Here is an 18,192-nt window from a genome sequence, read left to right as displayed (position 1 = left end):
AGGGGGGGTGGGGGGGGAGGGAGGGGGGGGTGGGGGGGGGAGGGAGGAGGGGGGTGGGGGGGGAGGGAGGAGGGGGGTGGGGGGGGAGGGAGGGTGGGGGGGGAGGGGGCGGGGTTGCACAGCACAGCCTCGGGGTGAGCACTGAGTGACAGATATCAGCTTTAGGATTTTCATGCTAATGTGCGTGGTCAGATTTAGATGGAGAATGATGGAGAATGCTGACAGTTCCCCCCACCCCCAACTTTAAAACATCCTGGTGGTGGATGTGAGGTGCTCACCAATTACTGAGACACACTGACAGTTTGCTTATTGTTTGTTTATAGTATTTGAGGGGGGAAAATCAAAGCCTATCTCATTAGTTGCAAATGCCTTTATAAAAATCCATGTGAATATATGGTGCTTTTAAATGTATTCCTAAATGTAACTCACATTTTTCGCAAATCTTTTTTATAGAAAATCCCAAAATGTAATCAAGATGTTAAAATTGAAAAGCTGTTAAATGAACTACAATTCAATGACATTCATAAAAGACGTTGAGGGCAATATTTCCAAATGATTTCCCGCACATTTTTTCAGTGAGCGTTCAGTGAGCGGAGTCTCATTTACGGTACTCCGTGCAATGCAAAGATTGTCAAGAGATTCATGCAAGTGGGAGCGGGGTGGTGAGCCTAAACCCGCCAGAGAGGCCAGCAGCAGAGTGCTCAGGGGTCATTGCGCATCCGCCCAACCTCCCAGTAAACTGGGAGATCTGTTTACTCCCCACCCCACAGACATGCCCACCCCCCAAAATGGGATTGGATGCATGTTAAAGCCAAGGTTTTTTAACATATAACAGTAGCTCAGTAGATATGGAGTCTAAAACTGTTAACAGTAGATATGGAGAATAAGACTGTTACTTCATAACATTTTGTGTCTGATTTTCAGATTCCCAAGATGAATGTTACTCAGGTATTCCATTCTGCCTATTAGAACAAAGTGAATATCTGTATGAACAAGAATCATATGGAGAGCATGAATTATATCATAAGCATTTTCCATTAAGTACAGAAGAAATTGATGCAACTGAAGAAGGTACCTTTTTAATTTTTCACTGCTAGTGTTAGACAGGGAAGAGACAAGCAAATTGTACTTGTTTGCTCTCTCCAATTGTTCATTAGCAGAAGGTGTTTTGAATTTTGAACGTAGCCCAATTCCTTGGTTTATGAGATACAATTAACTAATAATGCACAGCAAACTCATTATTATTAACTGAGGTGAGTTTATTCCACATTTAAAAACCCAGGAGAGAAGTGTTCACAACTTACCACTCCACTAAACAGACACAATAAAGGGGGGGATAGAAAAGAAAGGCTTTTCCAACTATGGATAGTAACAGTACAAGAACCAGAGAAATGGATATTAGTTCACATGGCTTCCAGCGCCCAAGGAGGAGTTCAAGTTCATCTGGCTCAAGATGGGAGTTATAGAGTTCGCTTTATAGTTGATGCTGATACTGCAGATGAATTGGGTACAAAGAGACTGAGTCAGCTTTGCAGGTGATGGTATTCCGGAAGTCTTCCAGCGGAGCAGGCTTTTGTTTTGCCTGATGTTCAGCTTCTTGTCCGGGTTCACCAGTTGAATGTTAAACAACAGACAACATGTGAGGCGTAAAGATGTAATGTTATGACTGTCCAAAAAGGCCAGAGGCTTGGGTTGTGTGACATGTCGCATTAATGGTTGATTGCGGCTTTACAATTTGTTTCTGTGCTTCTGGCCAGAATTCCATTGTTCCTCCTTCGGAGAGAGACTAGGTAGTTATTAACATCCCTTTCAGTATAATAAATTTTGATCTCTCTCTCTTGTGATAGTTCTGGTTTGGGTTGATTGCAAGGAGTCTGTACAGTGAGGTGTGAAATTCCACTGGCTGAGCGAGGAATAATTTTGTGCCAACCCTGTGGTCATGCGACTTGTAGCAGCCATCTGTTTTGGTTCAGAAATTCCATTAAAAAATAGCAATCAGAAAGTTTTTGAACATGGTGTTGTATTTCCTGTTGTAGGAACTCAACACATGAGAGTTAAACTTTAACTGTAAACTGGTTGCTATCAGAGGAGATCTGCAAGAAATATTCCTATCCATGAGTGATTCAGAGTATGAAATAGAGTCCAAACTAAACCACTACTAATTTGCAAGGACTGTGATTTATTTTTTATACTTGAGTTTATTTATGCAAAATAATAGAATGGGCAAATGTTTATCCTCATCTGAATTTCCCCTTTTGCTTTTCATATTGAAGTATTTATTCAAGAACTCAGCAAAATTGCCTTCTGAACTGGAAATAACTTTTTCCAATCCTTTATAGAGCATTACATTCCAAAGGAAACAATGCAGAACAGGTTTGCATTTGCTCTAGACATCACTGGAAAGAGCTTGCATTGTTATGGCACCTGTCCTGAACAAAGCAATTCACAGCCAATGAAGTACTGTACTTTTGAAATGCAGTTACATTGATAATGCAGGGAATTATGATGGCCAATGTATGCACAGCTAAGTTCCACAAAAAGCAATGAGATCAGTAACAAGGTAGGCCACTTAAGTGATGTCAATTAAGGGAAAAACGGTAGGCAAGGCACTTCCATTTTTCATCTTCAAACAGTGGTATGGATAGACAGCATCTCTGACAATGTGGTGCTGAGAGAGTGAGTTACACTGAAGTACTGGCATAGGTTTTATGCTTGGGTCTCTGGAATGTGGTTGAACCCATAACCATAGAATCCCTGCGGTACAAATGGAAGCTATCGGCTCATCAGGTTTGCACCAGCTGTCTGAAAGAACATCTTACCCAGGCTCAACCCTGCTCCCCCCCCCCCCCCCCCATCTCTGTAACCCCACACATTTACCATGGCTAACCAACCTACCTACACATCTTTGTACTGTGGGAGGAAACCGGAGCGCCTGGAGGAAACCCATGCAAACACAGGGAGAAAGTGCAAACTCCACACAGTCACCCGAGGCTGGAATTGAACCCAGGTCTCTGGCGCTGAGAGGCAACAGTGCTAACCACTGTGCCACCATGCCACCCTTAGTAAGAGTGCTGCCACTAATCCAAAGTTGATATTTTGCAACTTTCAATGTTTTTTCAGGCCTACATTTTAACTACATGAAATGTTAAAAAGATCTTAATGCAGTATGCCTCTGTATTTAGCTACTAAATAATATATTTTATCCAGGCATGTACACATCAAAGTCCATACCAATAAGTTTTGTATTTAAATAAATGCTAATAATATATGCACTTTCTAAGTTAAATAATACTTAAATCTTCACAAACTTATTGTTTTCTAGGTGAAGAGTTACTTTTCAGCCATCCTCCTCAGAACCTCATTGGGACTCCAAAATTTGAAATGAGAGGTTCAGAGGAAGTAGCAACAGGAACAGTTTTGCAGCGCTTAATCCAGGAGCATTTAAGATATGGAAACCCAAATGAGAACATGAACTTGCTGGCAATACAGCAGCAAGCCACAGGGAGCACAGGGCCAACCAACAGCACCGGGAGCACACACTCTTCCACAGAGAACCTCACGCAGGAAGATCCGCAAATGGTCCATCAGTCAGCACGCCAAGAACCTCAAGGGCAAGAGCATCAGGTGGACAACAGTGTGATGGAGAAGCAGGCACGGGTCACTCTAGCTGAACAGAATATTGAAGAACTGCCAACCTATGAAGAAGCCAAAGCACAATCTCAGTTTTTCAGAGGGCAGCAACAAGCATCTGTTGGCCCAGGTATCTATATTGCAGGGGTCACTAATCAAAAAACAAGAACGGAGGGGAGACCTACGCTTAACCGAGTAAGCTCTGGGCAGGTACACAAAGATGAGGCACTAAAAGAACTTAAACAAGGTCACGTTCGTTCGCTTAGTGAGCGTCTAATGCAACTTTCTCTGGAAAGGAATGGGGTAAAGTCACATCCTCCTGCCTCAAACAACAATCTCCCTTCCCAACAAACCAACAAAGCCTTCAAGAATGGGGGACAACCATCTGCTCAGACCCCGACAAAGGGAGTCGACCCAAGAGGCCCTCCCCCAGAATACCCTTTTAAAATCAAACAAATGTTGCCAACACTTAATCAGCATCATGAGTTTGGGCATTTTTACAATGACCCACACTCTGCAAATCCTCAGGACTTGATTAAACCATATCCTGGAACTCTGGCAATTAGACAAGAAGCAACAATCCTACGATATCAGTCACCACCAGAATATGGGTCCAGCAGGTAACAAATACTTTCCTTTTATTTAAAAAAAAAATGCTAATTAGAAGGAATTGATAAACAATAGTAAATTAGATATTCTACAGTGTGTATAAATTGTTGCAGTCTGGAATTATTTTGTTATAGTAGCATTAGGATTTTGGAAATGCATAATCATGGATGTATGAAATATTGATGCTGATCTTGCCCAACAGGAGCACGTTTCAGAACTTTTACCAATCCTCACATCTTCACTGTTAAATCCTGCCCGGACAATATTGCTCTCTCTGTTTTTATAGCAGAGAACTTCATGGGGAATCAATAATTTCAGATGATACCAATTTCTACAAATGCAGATCCCTTTCTCAGCCTGATAGTTTTCTAATTGCTCAGTAATGGAATTATTTATCGGTTTTCTAATAGTTCAGTAAAGGAACTATTAATCATATCAGCCTCATCGCTAACTTAGTTGAGTCAAGTTAATTCTGTGCCCACAAATAGCCTGCTTGCATCTACATCATTTCTGATGCTCAGCATAATTTAACCACAACATAACTGTGGCCGGAGCCCTGGAATGCCCATTTCTGCTGTGGCATCACCACAATAGACATGTCTGCTCAAATAATAATGTTTGGAGATTAGAGAACAAAAGTCGACCCAAAAGAAGTAGTTCCAGCAAACTTTATAAATCAAGACACTGCAGTGAATTCTGTGAAAAGACTCACATTAAAAGCAACACAGGATGTGTGCCCATTTATAAAGATGGATCTAAGATCTGTAGTATTTTTATTTATTATTGAGATATCCGAGAACATGAGCTCGCAACGTTTGAAAAACAAATCCCTAGTTTAGGTACTAAATTTGTTATTTTTGTTGTGAAAGACTTTGGAACATTGTGTGGCTGTGTCTGGAAAGACAATAGCCAGCTGATGGGAACACCTTCTAATGCTGGGATGGATGTGTTACAACTTTTGTTTAAAAAAATGTACTGGCATATGGCCATGATTTTCTGGTCTGGACATTCTAAACACTGTCCTGAAGAAATGGAAAATGTTCTGTTCTCCAGACGTCATTCCTCAGCATGATATGTACAAACACTCAGAGTTTCACTAGGTCTGTGGCAAAATCCTTTCCATGTTCCTGCTAGCTCACCACCCTCAACAGGAAAAGAAAAATTCTTGCCCTGAATTAAATGGCATTTTACTGTTTAAAACAGTCTCTCATAAGGTGAACATTTGAATTGTAAGTAACCATGTTATCAGTAGAAGGGAAGAGAGATGTACTCTGAATAGGATAGGAGGTTGGTGAAGTTGAGATAAGAAGAAATAGAGAGAAATTAAGCTTTAAATTAAACAATTTTTAGCTTTGAGAAGCAACTTGTGAAACTACTTGGAAAAACAAGAAACTTAAGGACACAAGGAACCTATGAGCAGTATTATGACCTGGTGAGAAAGGGTAAAATGGATCCCCTCTATTCAGTCTCTTCGGTCACCACAAAAAGGTTTAAGTTTCTTTTTCACGAGGATACACCTTTTCCAAATCCAAATGTATTTAGCTATTCATGTTTTGAGTGATAAAGAGCCAATCAAACAAGGTTTTCTTGAGTTAAAGAAAGAGCAAATTTATTAGGCGTTAAACCCAAGGAAGAAGAATAAAAGACAATGTCAAGCATTTGGCCCTCCTGCAGTCATTCAGGCACATGCACATAGGCACGTACACAAACACACACACATGAGAGAAGGAAGTGAGATTTCACTGAAAAATGTTAAACAAATATATGGTTAAAGTGTCCTTGAGACGTAGATTTTTAAATGTTGCAGCTGATTTAGGTTAGCTGATTTTGTGGACACGATCACATGTAGAAGGTATTGTAATTATTATGAGATTTCAGGTCGGTGGTAGACCTCTAGTAACATTGGCTTCTGAACCAGCAAATAACTTGTTCTAAAAAGGAGAGGGAGAGAGAGCTTTAGTCTGACTCTTCTGCTGAGGCTTTTCTTACAATCTCTGCAGTGGATACAGCTTGGCCTTTTATATTTGATCTATTGTGCATTTCCAGGGGGTTTTGAGTGAGTCTGTCTGTGGCAGCCAGTGTTTCAATATCCATCACTTTGCATTTTAATATCTATTCTTTAGACAGTGACACCTTCAGGGGAATGTGAAGAGAGGGACATACCCTATCATTCAGAGAGTTCCTCTCTTCACATTCCTCTGAGGGTGTCTAGAACAAACAAAGAACAGTACAGCACAGGAAACAGGCCCTTCGGCCCTCCAAGCCTGTGCCGCTCATTGGTACAACTAGACCATTCGTTTGTATCCCTCCATTCCCAGACTGCTCATGTGACTATCCAGGTAAGTCTTAAACGATGCCAGCGTGTCTGCCTCCACCACCCTACTTGGCAGCGCATTCCAGGCCCCCACCACACTCTGTGTAAAAAAACGTCCCTCTGATATCTGAGTTATACTTCGCCCCTACTCACCTTGAGCCCATGACCCCTTGTGATTGTCACCTCCGACCTGGGAAAAAGCTTCCCACTGTTCACCCTATCTATACCCTTCATAATTTTGTACACCTCTATTAGGTCTCCCCTCATTCTCCGTCTTTCCAGGGAGAACAAGCCCAGTTTACCCAATCTCTCCTCATAGCTAAGACCCTCCATACCAGGCAACATCCTGGTAAACCTTCTCTGCATTCTCTCTAAAGCCTCCACGTCCTTCTGGTAGTGCAGCGACCAGAACTGGACGCAGTACTCCAAATGTGGCCTAACCAGCGTTCTATACAGCTGCAACATCAGACTCCAGCTTTTATACTCTATACCCCTTCCTATAAAGGCAAGCATACCATATGCCTTCTTCACCACCTTCTCCACCTGTGCTGGCACCTTCAAGGATTTGTGGACTTGCACACCTAGGTCCCTCTGTGTTTCTATACTCTTGATGGCTCTGCTATTTATTGTATAACTCCCCCCTACATTAGTTCTTCCAAAATGCATCACTTCGCATTTATCTGGATTAAATTCCATCTGCCATTTCTCCGCCCAATTTTCCAGCCTATCTATATCCTGCTGTAATGGGATGTTGGCCTATATCGCAAGGGGGATAGAATATAAAAGCAGAGATGTCTTGCTGCATCTGTACAGGGCATTGGTGAGGCCGCAGCTGGAATACTGTGTGCAGTATTGGTCCCCTTATTTGCGGAAGGAGATATTGGCCTTGGAGGGAGTGCAGAGAAGGTTCACCAGGTTGATACCAGAGATAAGGGGTGTTGATTATGAGGAGAGACTGAGCAGATTGGGTTTGTATTCGTTGGAATTTAGAAGGCTGAGGGGGGATCTTATAGAGACCTATAAGATAATGAAGGGGCTGGATAGGGTAGAGATGGAGAGATTCTTTCCACTTAGAAAGGAAACTAGAACTAGAGGGCACAGCCTCAAAATAAAGGGGGGTCAGTTTAGGACAGAGTTGAGGAGGAACTTCTTCTCTAGAGGGTGGTGAATCTCTGGAATTCTCTTCCCACTGAAGTGGTGGAGGCTACCTCGTTGAATATGTTTAAATCACGGATAGATGGATTCCTGATCGGTAAGGGAATTAGGGGTTATAGGGATCAGGCGGATAAGTGGAACTGATCCACTTCAGATCAGCCATGATCTTATTGAATGGCGGGCAGGCTCGAGGGGCTAGATGGCCTACTCCTGCTCCTATTTCTTATGTTCTTATGTTCTTATTGTCCGACAATGTTCATCGCTATCCGCAAGTCCAGCCATCTTCGTGTCATCCGCAAACTTGCTGATAACACCAGTTGCACCTTCTTCCAAATCATTTATATATATATATATATATATCACAAATAGCAGAGGTCCCAGTACAGAGCCCTGTGGAACACCACTGGTCACAGACCTCCAGCCGGAAAAAGACTCTTCGACTGCTACCCTCTGTCTCCTGTGGCCAAGCCAGTTTTCTACCCATCTAGCCACCTCTCCTTGTATCTCATGAGCCTTAACCTTCTTAACCAACCTGCCATGAGGGACTTTGTCAAATGCCTTACTGAAATCCATATAGACGACATCCACGGCCCTTCCTTCATCAACCGTTTCTGTCACTTCCTCAAAAAACTCCACCAAATTTGTAAGGCACGACCTCCCTCTTACAAAATCATGCTGTCTGTCACTAATGAGATTGTTCCGTTCTAAATGCGCATACATCCTGTCTCTAAGAATCCTCTCCAACAACTTCCCTACCACGGACGTCAAGTTCACTGGCCTATAATTACCCGGGTTATCCCTGCTACCCTTCTTAAATAACGGTACCACATTCGCTATCTAGTTGCTTTCCCACCTTCACCTTGTACATGACTTTGCATTTTTAAGTAGCTTGTTCTGTCTCATCTCAGACTGCAAAATTTCCAGTCAGTAAAAGTTGGAAAGTCACGTTTTCACATTGTGACAGCAGGTATTTTTGTCTACAAATGTTGCATTCTCTTCTTTGAATAGTGTTGAGATAGAAACGGTACTATGACCCAAACCAGCAAAAAGTAAATTCAGAACAAATTCCAAAGGAACTTCATGAAAATGATGATAAATATATGGAATAATTTGCCAGCAGAGATGTCAGATATTAGTGGTGTGTAACATGTGCTTATGTGCTCAGTTCAAAGTTCTAAATTGTAGGGCTGACGTATTTTCTCAAGTTGACTTTTCCTGTGTCTTAAGTGTACTTCAGAAGTATTTACAACACCAGGGGATTGCAAGAACTGAATTATCGTGACCTGCACTGAATTTTTAAAAAATTCATTTGTGGGGTGTGGACATCGCTGGCTAGGCCAACATTTATTGTCCATCCCTGGTTGCCCTTGAGTTCTTGAATCGCTGCAGTCTGTGAGGTGTAGGATACACCCACAGTGCTGTTAGGGAGGGAGTTCCAGAATTTTCCAGCAGTCTCAGCAATAGTGAAGGAACGGCAATATATTTCTTAGTCATGATGGTGAGTGACTTAGAGGGGAACCTCTAGGTGGTGATGTTCCCAGGTATCTGCTGCTCTTGTCCTTCCAGGTGGTAATGGTTGTGGGTTTGGAGGGCGCTGCCAAAACACTTTGCCTAATCTTTCCAGTGATCAGTGTAATAGCTGTAAAATAGGTTTTGTGTGGTCCAGTAATTGAGCCCACCTTCTCAGGCAATCTGTAAAAAGAAATGAAAAGTTCAGAATACTCCAAGCTTTTTATATATTTTTTGATATGCTAGCACCTGTTGAGGTGATGGCAAGCTAGCAGAGTGGAGTTTGTGCCATGATCTGTCCTGAGAAATTACAAGTCTGTGCAAAGATAAAAGCAAAATACTGCAGATGCTGGAATCTGAAGCAAAAACAGAAAATGCTGGAAAATCTCAGCAGCTCTGACAGCATCTGTGGAGAGAGAATAGAGTTAATGTTTCGAGTCAGGATGACTCTTCGTCAGAGCTGAAGACAAGGAAAATAGGACAAGGTTTATACTATGAGGATGAGGGGGGAAGTAGGGGGGACTGTAATGATAGAAATGGCATAGATGAAAAGACAAAGGGAAAGACAAAGGCAATGATAAAGGCTAGGGCTGGAGCTAAGTGTATCCATTAAGAGATTCGAGTGTGTAAATGGTAAAACAAAGTGTAGGAATGTGGCAGATGGCCCTAGGTGGGAAGGGAGACCCGGGGGGGAGGGGGGTGAAACAAGATGGAAAGCGAGATCTTTAATTGATCAGTCAATGTGAAATCGCACTCCAGGGCCAACTGCTGCCTGGAGAGTGTTTCGTGCCATCTTCCAGGCCTGCTGTGTGAGTGTGCCCAATGGGAGGAAAATTCAGGCCTTAAACTCAAGGAAGGAGCAGTTATAACGCTGCCACAAAATCTAAACAAAGATTTTTGTCAAGCAACAAGGCTGGTTGTTAAGAACCTGATCGCTTTGACAATGTATACTGAAATTATAACGGCAGATTTCAATAAAATTGTTTATTTCTTGAATAATATTGAGTCCCTCAGACGTAAACCTGCATTTTCAATTTGGGAGGAAACAGTTCTCAATTAGACTGTCATATTCCATAACCATAAACAAGTCATAAGGCCAGACTTCTTGACAAAATTTGTATTTATTTTCCCAGGCCTGTTTTTACAGATGGACAGCACAATGTAGCCTTTTCCAGATTGTGATGTTTTAAATTTGGTGAAGTCTTTGGTGAAAGAATGTCTAGAAATCCTGTATTTAAAGAACTGCTGTTGAAATAAAAGACGGGATTTTCCAGCCCCGACATCAGTGAGCATCATCACGAATAGGATAGAAACATTTGGAGAGCCGTTAATGGTTGTCTAGATTTTCACATCTGCCCATAACAATGCCGCCGGTGTCAGAGCTGGAAAATCCTGCCCAAAGATACTAATTTGACTGCAAATGTTTTGCTGGCCTCTGTTAGTTTTAAAAACAGTCAAACCCAGAGGATAAAAGGCCTCATCAGTTGGATTATAACTGCACATTTTTATTGAATCATCAAATCCTTACAGTGCAGAAGGAGATCATTCAGCCCATCGTGACTGCACCGACTCTCCAAAAGAGCATCTTCCACAGGCCCACCCAGCCCCCCATCCCTGTAAACCTGCACATTTGGAAGTCTCACAACACCAGGTTAAAGTCCAACAGGTTTATTTGTTAGCAAAAGCCACGAGCTTTCGGAGTGCTGCTCCTTCATCACCTGATGAAGGAGCAGTGCTTCGAAAGCTAGTGGCTTTTGCTACCAAATAAACCTGTTGGACTTTAACCTGGTGTTGTGAGACTTCTTACTGTGTTTACCCCAGTCCAACGCCGGCATCTCCACATCATGACCTGCACATTTACCATGGCTAATCCACATAACCTACACATCTTTGGACTGTAGGAGGAAACCAGAGCACCCAGAGGAAACACACGGGGACAACATGCAAACTCCGCACAGACAGTGAGCCGAGGCTGGAATCGAACATGGGTCCTTGGCGCTGTGAGGCAGCAGTGCTAACCAGTGCACCGCCATGCCACCCCCATAGAGGATAGAGGAAGCGCTATTTGTATTTAATAATTTAATAAATGCCAGATGACTGATATATGCTGAAATTAAAGAAGGGAGTTACAACATGTTCAGGCAAAGATCAGCAAGTCAGTTTAACTTCAGCAGTCGGAAAAATAGTGGAATCTCTACTAAAGGAGAGAATGGAAAAATAATCTAGCAATAAGATATAAGGAATAATTAGCATCAATTTCTAAAAGCAAAGTGTTGCATGACCAGGTAGGGATCCACAGGATCGTGCTGGGACCACCGTTCACAATTTATATTAACAATTTCAATCGGGTGCCGGGGATTGTCAATACTCAGAACTGAAACAAGTTACAAGGAGACATTCATAAACTTGCAGAATGAGCAAATGAATTTATCAGAAATCAGAAGTATTACAGTTTGGCAATAAAAATAACAGGGCCCCATATTGCTTGGAAAATAAAAATGTAAACAGGGTAAAAGTGTAAAGAAATTTTGAGTACAGGTACAGAAGTGACAAAAAGTAGTGATGCAGGTTGATAAAACCATAAAAGCAATCCAAGCAGTAGGATTTATTTCCAGAGGGATGGAACTAAAGAGTAGAAATGATAAACTAAACCTGTGTTGAACATTGCTTTGATGACGCAGTCTTGTTCAACATGTGGATCTATCATAGAATTGATTATGGATGAAGTCATGATTGGTCTGTGGACTTTGAACATTGTGGTCCTGAGGTGCTTCACAGAAACTATATCAGACAAAATCTCCACGCCAAACCACATAAGGGGATAATGGAGCAGGTGACTAAAAGCTTGATCAAACTGACAAGTTTTACGCAGGAGAGAAAGGTGGAGATGTTTACGGAGGGATTTCCAGAGCTTAGGGCCTGGCGTTGTCGTCTTGCTATGTAGTAGCATGGCATGGTGGCACAGTGGGTAGCACTGCTGCCTCACAGCGCCAGGGACCTGGGTTCAATTCCCGGCTTGGATCTGTGTGGAGTCTGCACATTCTCCCTGTGTTTGCGTGTATTTCCTCCGGGTGCTGTTTCCTCCCACAGTTTGAAAGACGTGCTGGTTAGGTGCATTGGCCACGTTAAATTCTTCCTCATTGTACCCGAACAGGTGGTGGAGTGTGATGATCAGGGGATTTTCACAGTAACTTAATTGCAGTGTTAATATAAGCCTACTTGTGACACTAATAAATAAACTTTAGTACAACTGTCCGTAAGCCCTGTGACTTTAACTTTTTTGGTTATAGCTAAAATTCTGAAGTATTCACCATGTAGGTTGCTGTGTACTAGTCCATTGATTTTCCATTTTTGTTTGTGATTTTTTTTCCAGACAATGCCAGGCATTTTTCCAAACATTGCCATCACAGCACCACAGCCCTATGTCTTCCCAGAGCTCCTTGGAAAAGAATCAGTTGCAACTTGCACTGTTGCAGCCTGTTCCTCCCCAGCCTCAGCCACCTCCTGTATCAAATCAGCAGCTTTCAGTCGATGCAGTTGCAATTGTGACACGAGCTCAGCAGATGGTGGAGATATTATCAGAAGAAAACCGTTGCCTTCGCCAGGAGCTGGAAGGCTTCTATGAAAAAACTGCAAAACTACAAAAGGTATAGTGGTTCTTTATTTCAAATTGAATTCAAGCCAAGTTCCAAAGGATCCAAAGATAGTTCATTGTTGAGGTGTTTGTAGCAGTTGTTGGCCATATGGCTGTTTATACTGTTTTATATAACCAGCAGATTTCTAAACTATATTAATAGCATTGCTGCCATTGTTTTTTTTCAAGCTGAAGGAATAGTAAATATATAAAATATAAACTAAGTTGCCTTGTGAGAAAAGTAAATGCATTACATCAAAAGAAATCTAAACATTTCTGCATGTTATTTTTCCAGCAAATGATTTTCATTTATATTATCTTTTTGTTACACAAATTGTGAACAGTGCCAACCTGTGCTCTTGAAGTCCTGATGTGTAATCATGTTGGGCAAGGCTCGAATGAAAATCGGGTGAAAAGGCAACTTGCCTGATTTGCAGCATTCCCAATGTTTCAGCTGCAACACCTGATGAAAATATCCTATTATCTAATCTAACTCGCCTTCAAGCTGCTATTGAGAGAGGAGAATGATCGTGTTCCTTGGTGTACGTGTGGTTCCTTATCTCCTCCTGGATCGCAAGGTTTTCTTGCTAGCACCATGTCTGGGATTGCTGTCTCTGGATTATTTGTATGGACAGTTGGGTGAAATGGTATTGAGCTTTCCGAGAAGGAACTTCTTCAACAGCACCTACTTTTGCTGGTGGGTAACTCTCACTGCATTGCTAAGCTGAACATCTCTGTTGTGTCAATTAGTAGGGAATTGAACCTGGGTCCCTGGCGCTGTGAGGCAGCAGTGCTAACCACTATGTGAACCAACAGTTCTACTTAGGGTTTCAGTTACTATCTGGAGGCACCACGTACTAATGGCAGTTCTGTGAAGTGGTTAAAATCTAATGTATGGATAGGGCTACTTAATCCTTCATATTTAATGTCACAGCTCTCAAATGATTCCAGAAGCTATCATTCTTTTGTAGACATACATTGGTTAACATCTGGGGCTCTGCTGATGAGGTGGCTTTAAACTCCCTCCATCCACTTGCTTCACTATCATGTACTGTTGACTGTTCCTCAACACTAATGCTATGTACTTCACCTGGTACTCCCAGATTGAAATCTGAAACGAAACCCAGTCTAAATGTATCGATGCAGATGCTTGGGACATCACAGTGGCAGTGGTTAGCACTGCTACCTCACAGCACCAGAGAGCTGGGTTCGATTCACGGCTTAGGTCACTGTCTGTGTGGAGTTTGCACATTCTCTCTGTGTCTGAGTGTGTTTCCTCCGGGTGCTCCGGTTTCCTCCCACAGTCCAAAGATGTGCAGGTTAGGTTGATTGGCCATGCTAAATTGCCCCTTAGTGTCAGGGGAACTAGCTAGGGTAAATGCATGTGGTTATGGGAAGAGGGCCTGGATCGGATTGTGGTTGGTGCAGACTCGATGGGCTGAATGGCCTCCTTCTGCACTGTAGGATTCTATGATTCTTATAGTAGTTGGAATAAATACTGTTGTGTACTGAGATGGTGGGGCTAACATTCCCCAAGATTACAACATTTGGCTCCTCAAGGACACCAAGGGAAGCACAAAAAGGAACAAGGACTACAATATCAATAACACATTTCAGTGTGACTTCCCAATATATATTGTGTTACATTGTGGTGTATGTTAACTTTGTGGTTGACAGAAGTTGTGGAAGAGTCATTGGAGGAAGAAGCAGCAGCAAGATGAGTATTAGCCTGGAGATGTGTGATGTTCTCCTGTGCAATCATAGAATCCCTACAGTGCAGAAGGAAGCCATTTGGCCCATCAAGTCTGCACCGAGCACAATCCCACTAGAGTCCTATCTCCGTAACCCCATTTACCCTAGCTAGTCCCCCTGACAATGAGGGGCAATTTAGCATGGCCAATCAACCTAACCCGCATATCTTTGGATTGTGGGAGGAAATCAGAGCACCCGGAGGAAACCCACGCAGACACGGGGAGAACGTGCAAACTCTTCAGTGATCTGAGCTGAGAATTGAACCTGGGTCCCTGGATCTGTGAGGCAGCAGTGCTAACCATTGTGCCACCATGCCAAAAATGATTATATTTTCCAGCATGAACAGTGCTTGACAGTAGTCACATCAGTGTGACTTGCTAGGAGTAGGCAAAGGGGGATTTAAAATTAATTAGGTTAACTTATCTTTGCAAATAGGGCCCTACAATTATCAGCAATTCTGATCAGAATCAATTAATAATCCCTACAGTGCAGAAGGAGGCCATTCGACCCATTGAGCCTACACTGATAACAATCTTCCAGGCCCCATCCCCATAATCCCACATATTTACCCTGCTAATCCCCCTGACGCTAAGGGTCAATTTGGCCAATCAACCTAACCGGCACACCTTTGGAGCGTGGAAGGAAACTGAAGCACCTGGAAGAAACCCACTAGACATGGGGAGAATGTGCAGACTCTACACACAGTCACCCAAGACCAGCATTGAACCCGGGCCCCTGGCCCTGTGAGGCAGCAGTGCCACCATACCATACTAGCAAAAGACAAAAAATATCCACCATTGATCATGCTCCAGACTGCAAGCATGCTACTTGAGTTAGGAAAAGAGGGGGAAAGATAACCGACAATAAATATTTTTGGTATCATACTGTCATTTTTCTTCAAAAGAGGAGTGAAACTGGGAGGAATTAGACTCTTGGAGTGATCTGAAAGTTGCACAAACAACTGATTAATCTCTATTTTAATTCTGTGTGAATGTTTTAATGTGATGTGCGTGTCACTTTAGAAGAATAAACATAATTATTCTTGCATGCTTTGAATTCTCAGTTCCGTATTTGTTTATTGTAGTCCAAATAAATAGATGGCCAAGATGGAAGAAACTTTAAACTCATTAAGCAGGATAATTTATAAGTGTCAGAGTTTTGGATATGTGCCAACCATCTCGCCAAAAATGTGAGGCTGGCCATTTTAAATGTAACCTCATACTTTCTAATGTTGGAATTTGCCAACTTGTGCATCATATTTCCACTTCATCTATTGCACTATCAATGATCTAGCCTTCAATATTAAGATTCTCTGAAACTTTTCAAAACCAGCTCCAAAGCTTGCATCTTGAACCTCTCTTTTGGTAACCTACTCCAATTCCTCTTCTTAGTTCCTGGCCAGTATCCAATTTGTCCCTTTGCTCCTCTTCCCCCACCTACGCTGTGAAAAGCCTCGGATCCGAGAATGTTAAGTACAGGGTTGTTAATGTTACATTTAATGTATGATAATATTGAAATTGCACTGCAATTTTGATGTTCATCTAGTAAAACGTTTATATACCAAAAATAGAATTTTTCCTCAGATGTTTGTGTACTTGGGCCGCGTGGCTTAACTGGAATTAACACAGAGAAGACTTTCATGCCTGTGCCAATCCAGCTTTGTACAGACCATACTATTACTGAATGGGGATCAACACTCTATATATTGGGCTTTTACAATGGGTTTTGTGAAAAATCATAAAACGTTTTTGTGCATGCTCCCATCTCTGGGGAATTTTATGACTCCATGCTGACATATTTGCAGGCAGGGCTGGATACATAAAATAGAATGGGCGGCTAGCCCACTGCCACCATGCCCACTCCTGGGTTGTCCTCATGATGGACAGGTAAGCCCACCTTAGGCCTATTGAAGCCCTTACTTGATCAATTAATGGCTAGTTAAGAGTCTGTTTCCACCTCCACCTTAATACATGTGGCTGGGGAAAGCAGAATGAAGGAGGCCAGCCCATTTTGTAACAACTCCAGATTAAAACAGATTGGCACTCCACCCAGAAGATGGTACCTACCTCCGCCCCAATTCATGTAACCACGTGCATTTACCATAACTACTCTATCTATCCTACACATTTTGGGACACTAAGGGGCAATTTGGCATTGTCAATTCACCTAACCTTCACGTCTTTGGACTGTGGGAGGAAACCGGAGCTCCAGGAAGAAACCCACGCAAACACAGGGAGAATGAGCAAACTCTGTACAGTCACCCTAGGCTGGAATCAAACCTGAGTCCTTGGTGCTGTGAGGCAACAGTGCTAACCACTGTGCTGTCCATTCTAGGCTTGTCAAGACTGCCTCCAGCATATTATCACTGCAGAACAGCATTTTAAAATATTGGTCATCTCAAAACTGCCTTTTCTACTGGGGGAGGGGTGAGGGGAGCAATACATTCCACCCCACCCAATAAAATTCACCCTATGGACAATGGTTTGTGCTTTCATACTAGTTTCTCACTATAAATCTGTAATTTTGTAGCCTTGACATTCGTAGCTTATTAAAAACACGTACATGACATTTGTAGCTTATTAAAAACACATGCATTGTGTAGTATGTTGTATTTAAAATAAGAATCAGTCCACTTTTCATTGTTGCTTAGTAGTAGAGACCTTGAGTGTTGCTGAAAAAAGCCACATGTTGTTGAAGCTTTTTGTTTGCACTCATTAGGACAATTTTCAAGAATACTAAATTGTAAAGGGAACAACAATTTATACTGCATGAGATGAGAGTGCTGATTGGTTGGCAAATGGATTCTGATAAAGGTATGGTCAGCAAATTTGGCTATAATAAAGTCGGCCCCTTCTCCCAAATCATTAATATAGATTATAAATAGTTGAGGCCTCAGCACTAAGCCCTGTGGCACTCCACTAGTTTAAGTTTTGCCAACCTGAAAATGATCCATTTATCCTATCTGTTTCTTGTTAGCCAATCCTCTATCCATGCTAATATATTACCCCACCACCATCTTGTGCAGTAACCTTTTATGTGGCACCTTATCAAACGGCCTTTGGAAATCCAGACACATATCTATTGGATCCCCTTATCCACCCTGCTTGTTGCACTCTGTTGAATGGTGTGAAGCACAATAGATGCCAGAGCATTTGTTAAGGTAATGTAAGTAATAGGTTTGAAATCTGATATAAAAATAATCGTTATAATCTGCTGCAGGATTTGATAAACAAGACATGTACTTGTCTATTTAATCTGGGTTACATTACTAAAGTTGAGCATGAGAAAGTATTCCAAGAAATTAAAAGTTTTAACTTTTTTTGCATCACTGTCGTGAATTGTTGACTTGGCCTCTGCTATTCCAGTAAGTCTGTTTTATTTATTTTTCCATCTTTCCTTCTACAATGTAATTACTCTGGTTGGTAAAGCAAGAGAACTCAGTTGCTATTAGCCATTCATACTGTTAATGTTATGGGAGACGGTCCTCCAAATTAAATATTGAGTATGTTCTAAAAGTAAATGCAATATACTGGAAATTGAAATAAAAACAGAAAATGTTGGAAACACTCAGCACATCTGGCAGAGTCTG

The 18,192-nt window shown here is 42.0% G+C and overlaps 1 protein-coding gene across 3 annotated transcripts in view; it reads left to right on the top strand.

Moving 5' to 3' along the window:
• Positions 1–18,192, top strand: part of amotl1 (angiomotin like 1) — a 133,877-nt gene that overhangs the window by 53,661 nt on the left and 62,024 nt on the right. For all 3 annotated transcript variants that reach the window (XM_078221791.1, XM_078221793.1, XM_078221792.1), the window contains 3 exons: positions 925–1,071; positions 3,323–4,250; positions 12,591–12,864. In XM_078221791.1, the coding sequence (XP_078077917.1) occupies positions 925–1,071; positions 3,323–4,250; positions 12,591–12,864 (1,349 nt within the window). The remainder of the gene's footprint in view (positions 1–924; positions 1,072–3,322; positions 4,251–12,590; positions 12,865–18,192) is intronic.

Source organism: Mustelus asterias, chromosome 10 (genome assembly GCF_964213995.1).
Source record: "Mustelus asterias chromosome 10, sMusAst1.hap1.1, whole genome shotgun sequence".
Classification (NCBI taxonomy): domain Eukaryota; kingdom Metazoa; phylum Chordata; class Chondrichthyes; order Carcharhiniformes; family Triakidae; genus Mustelus; species Mustelus asterias.
Note: the sequence above shows the minus strand (reverse complement) of the source record. Positions and strands in the feature narration are given on the sequence as shown.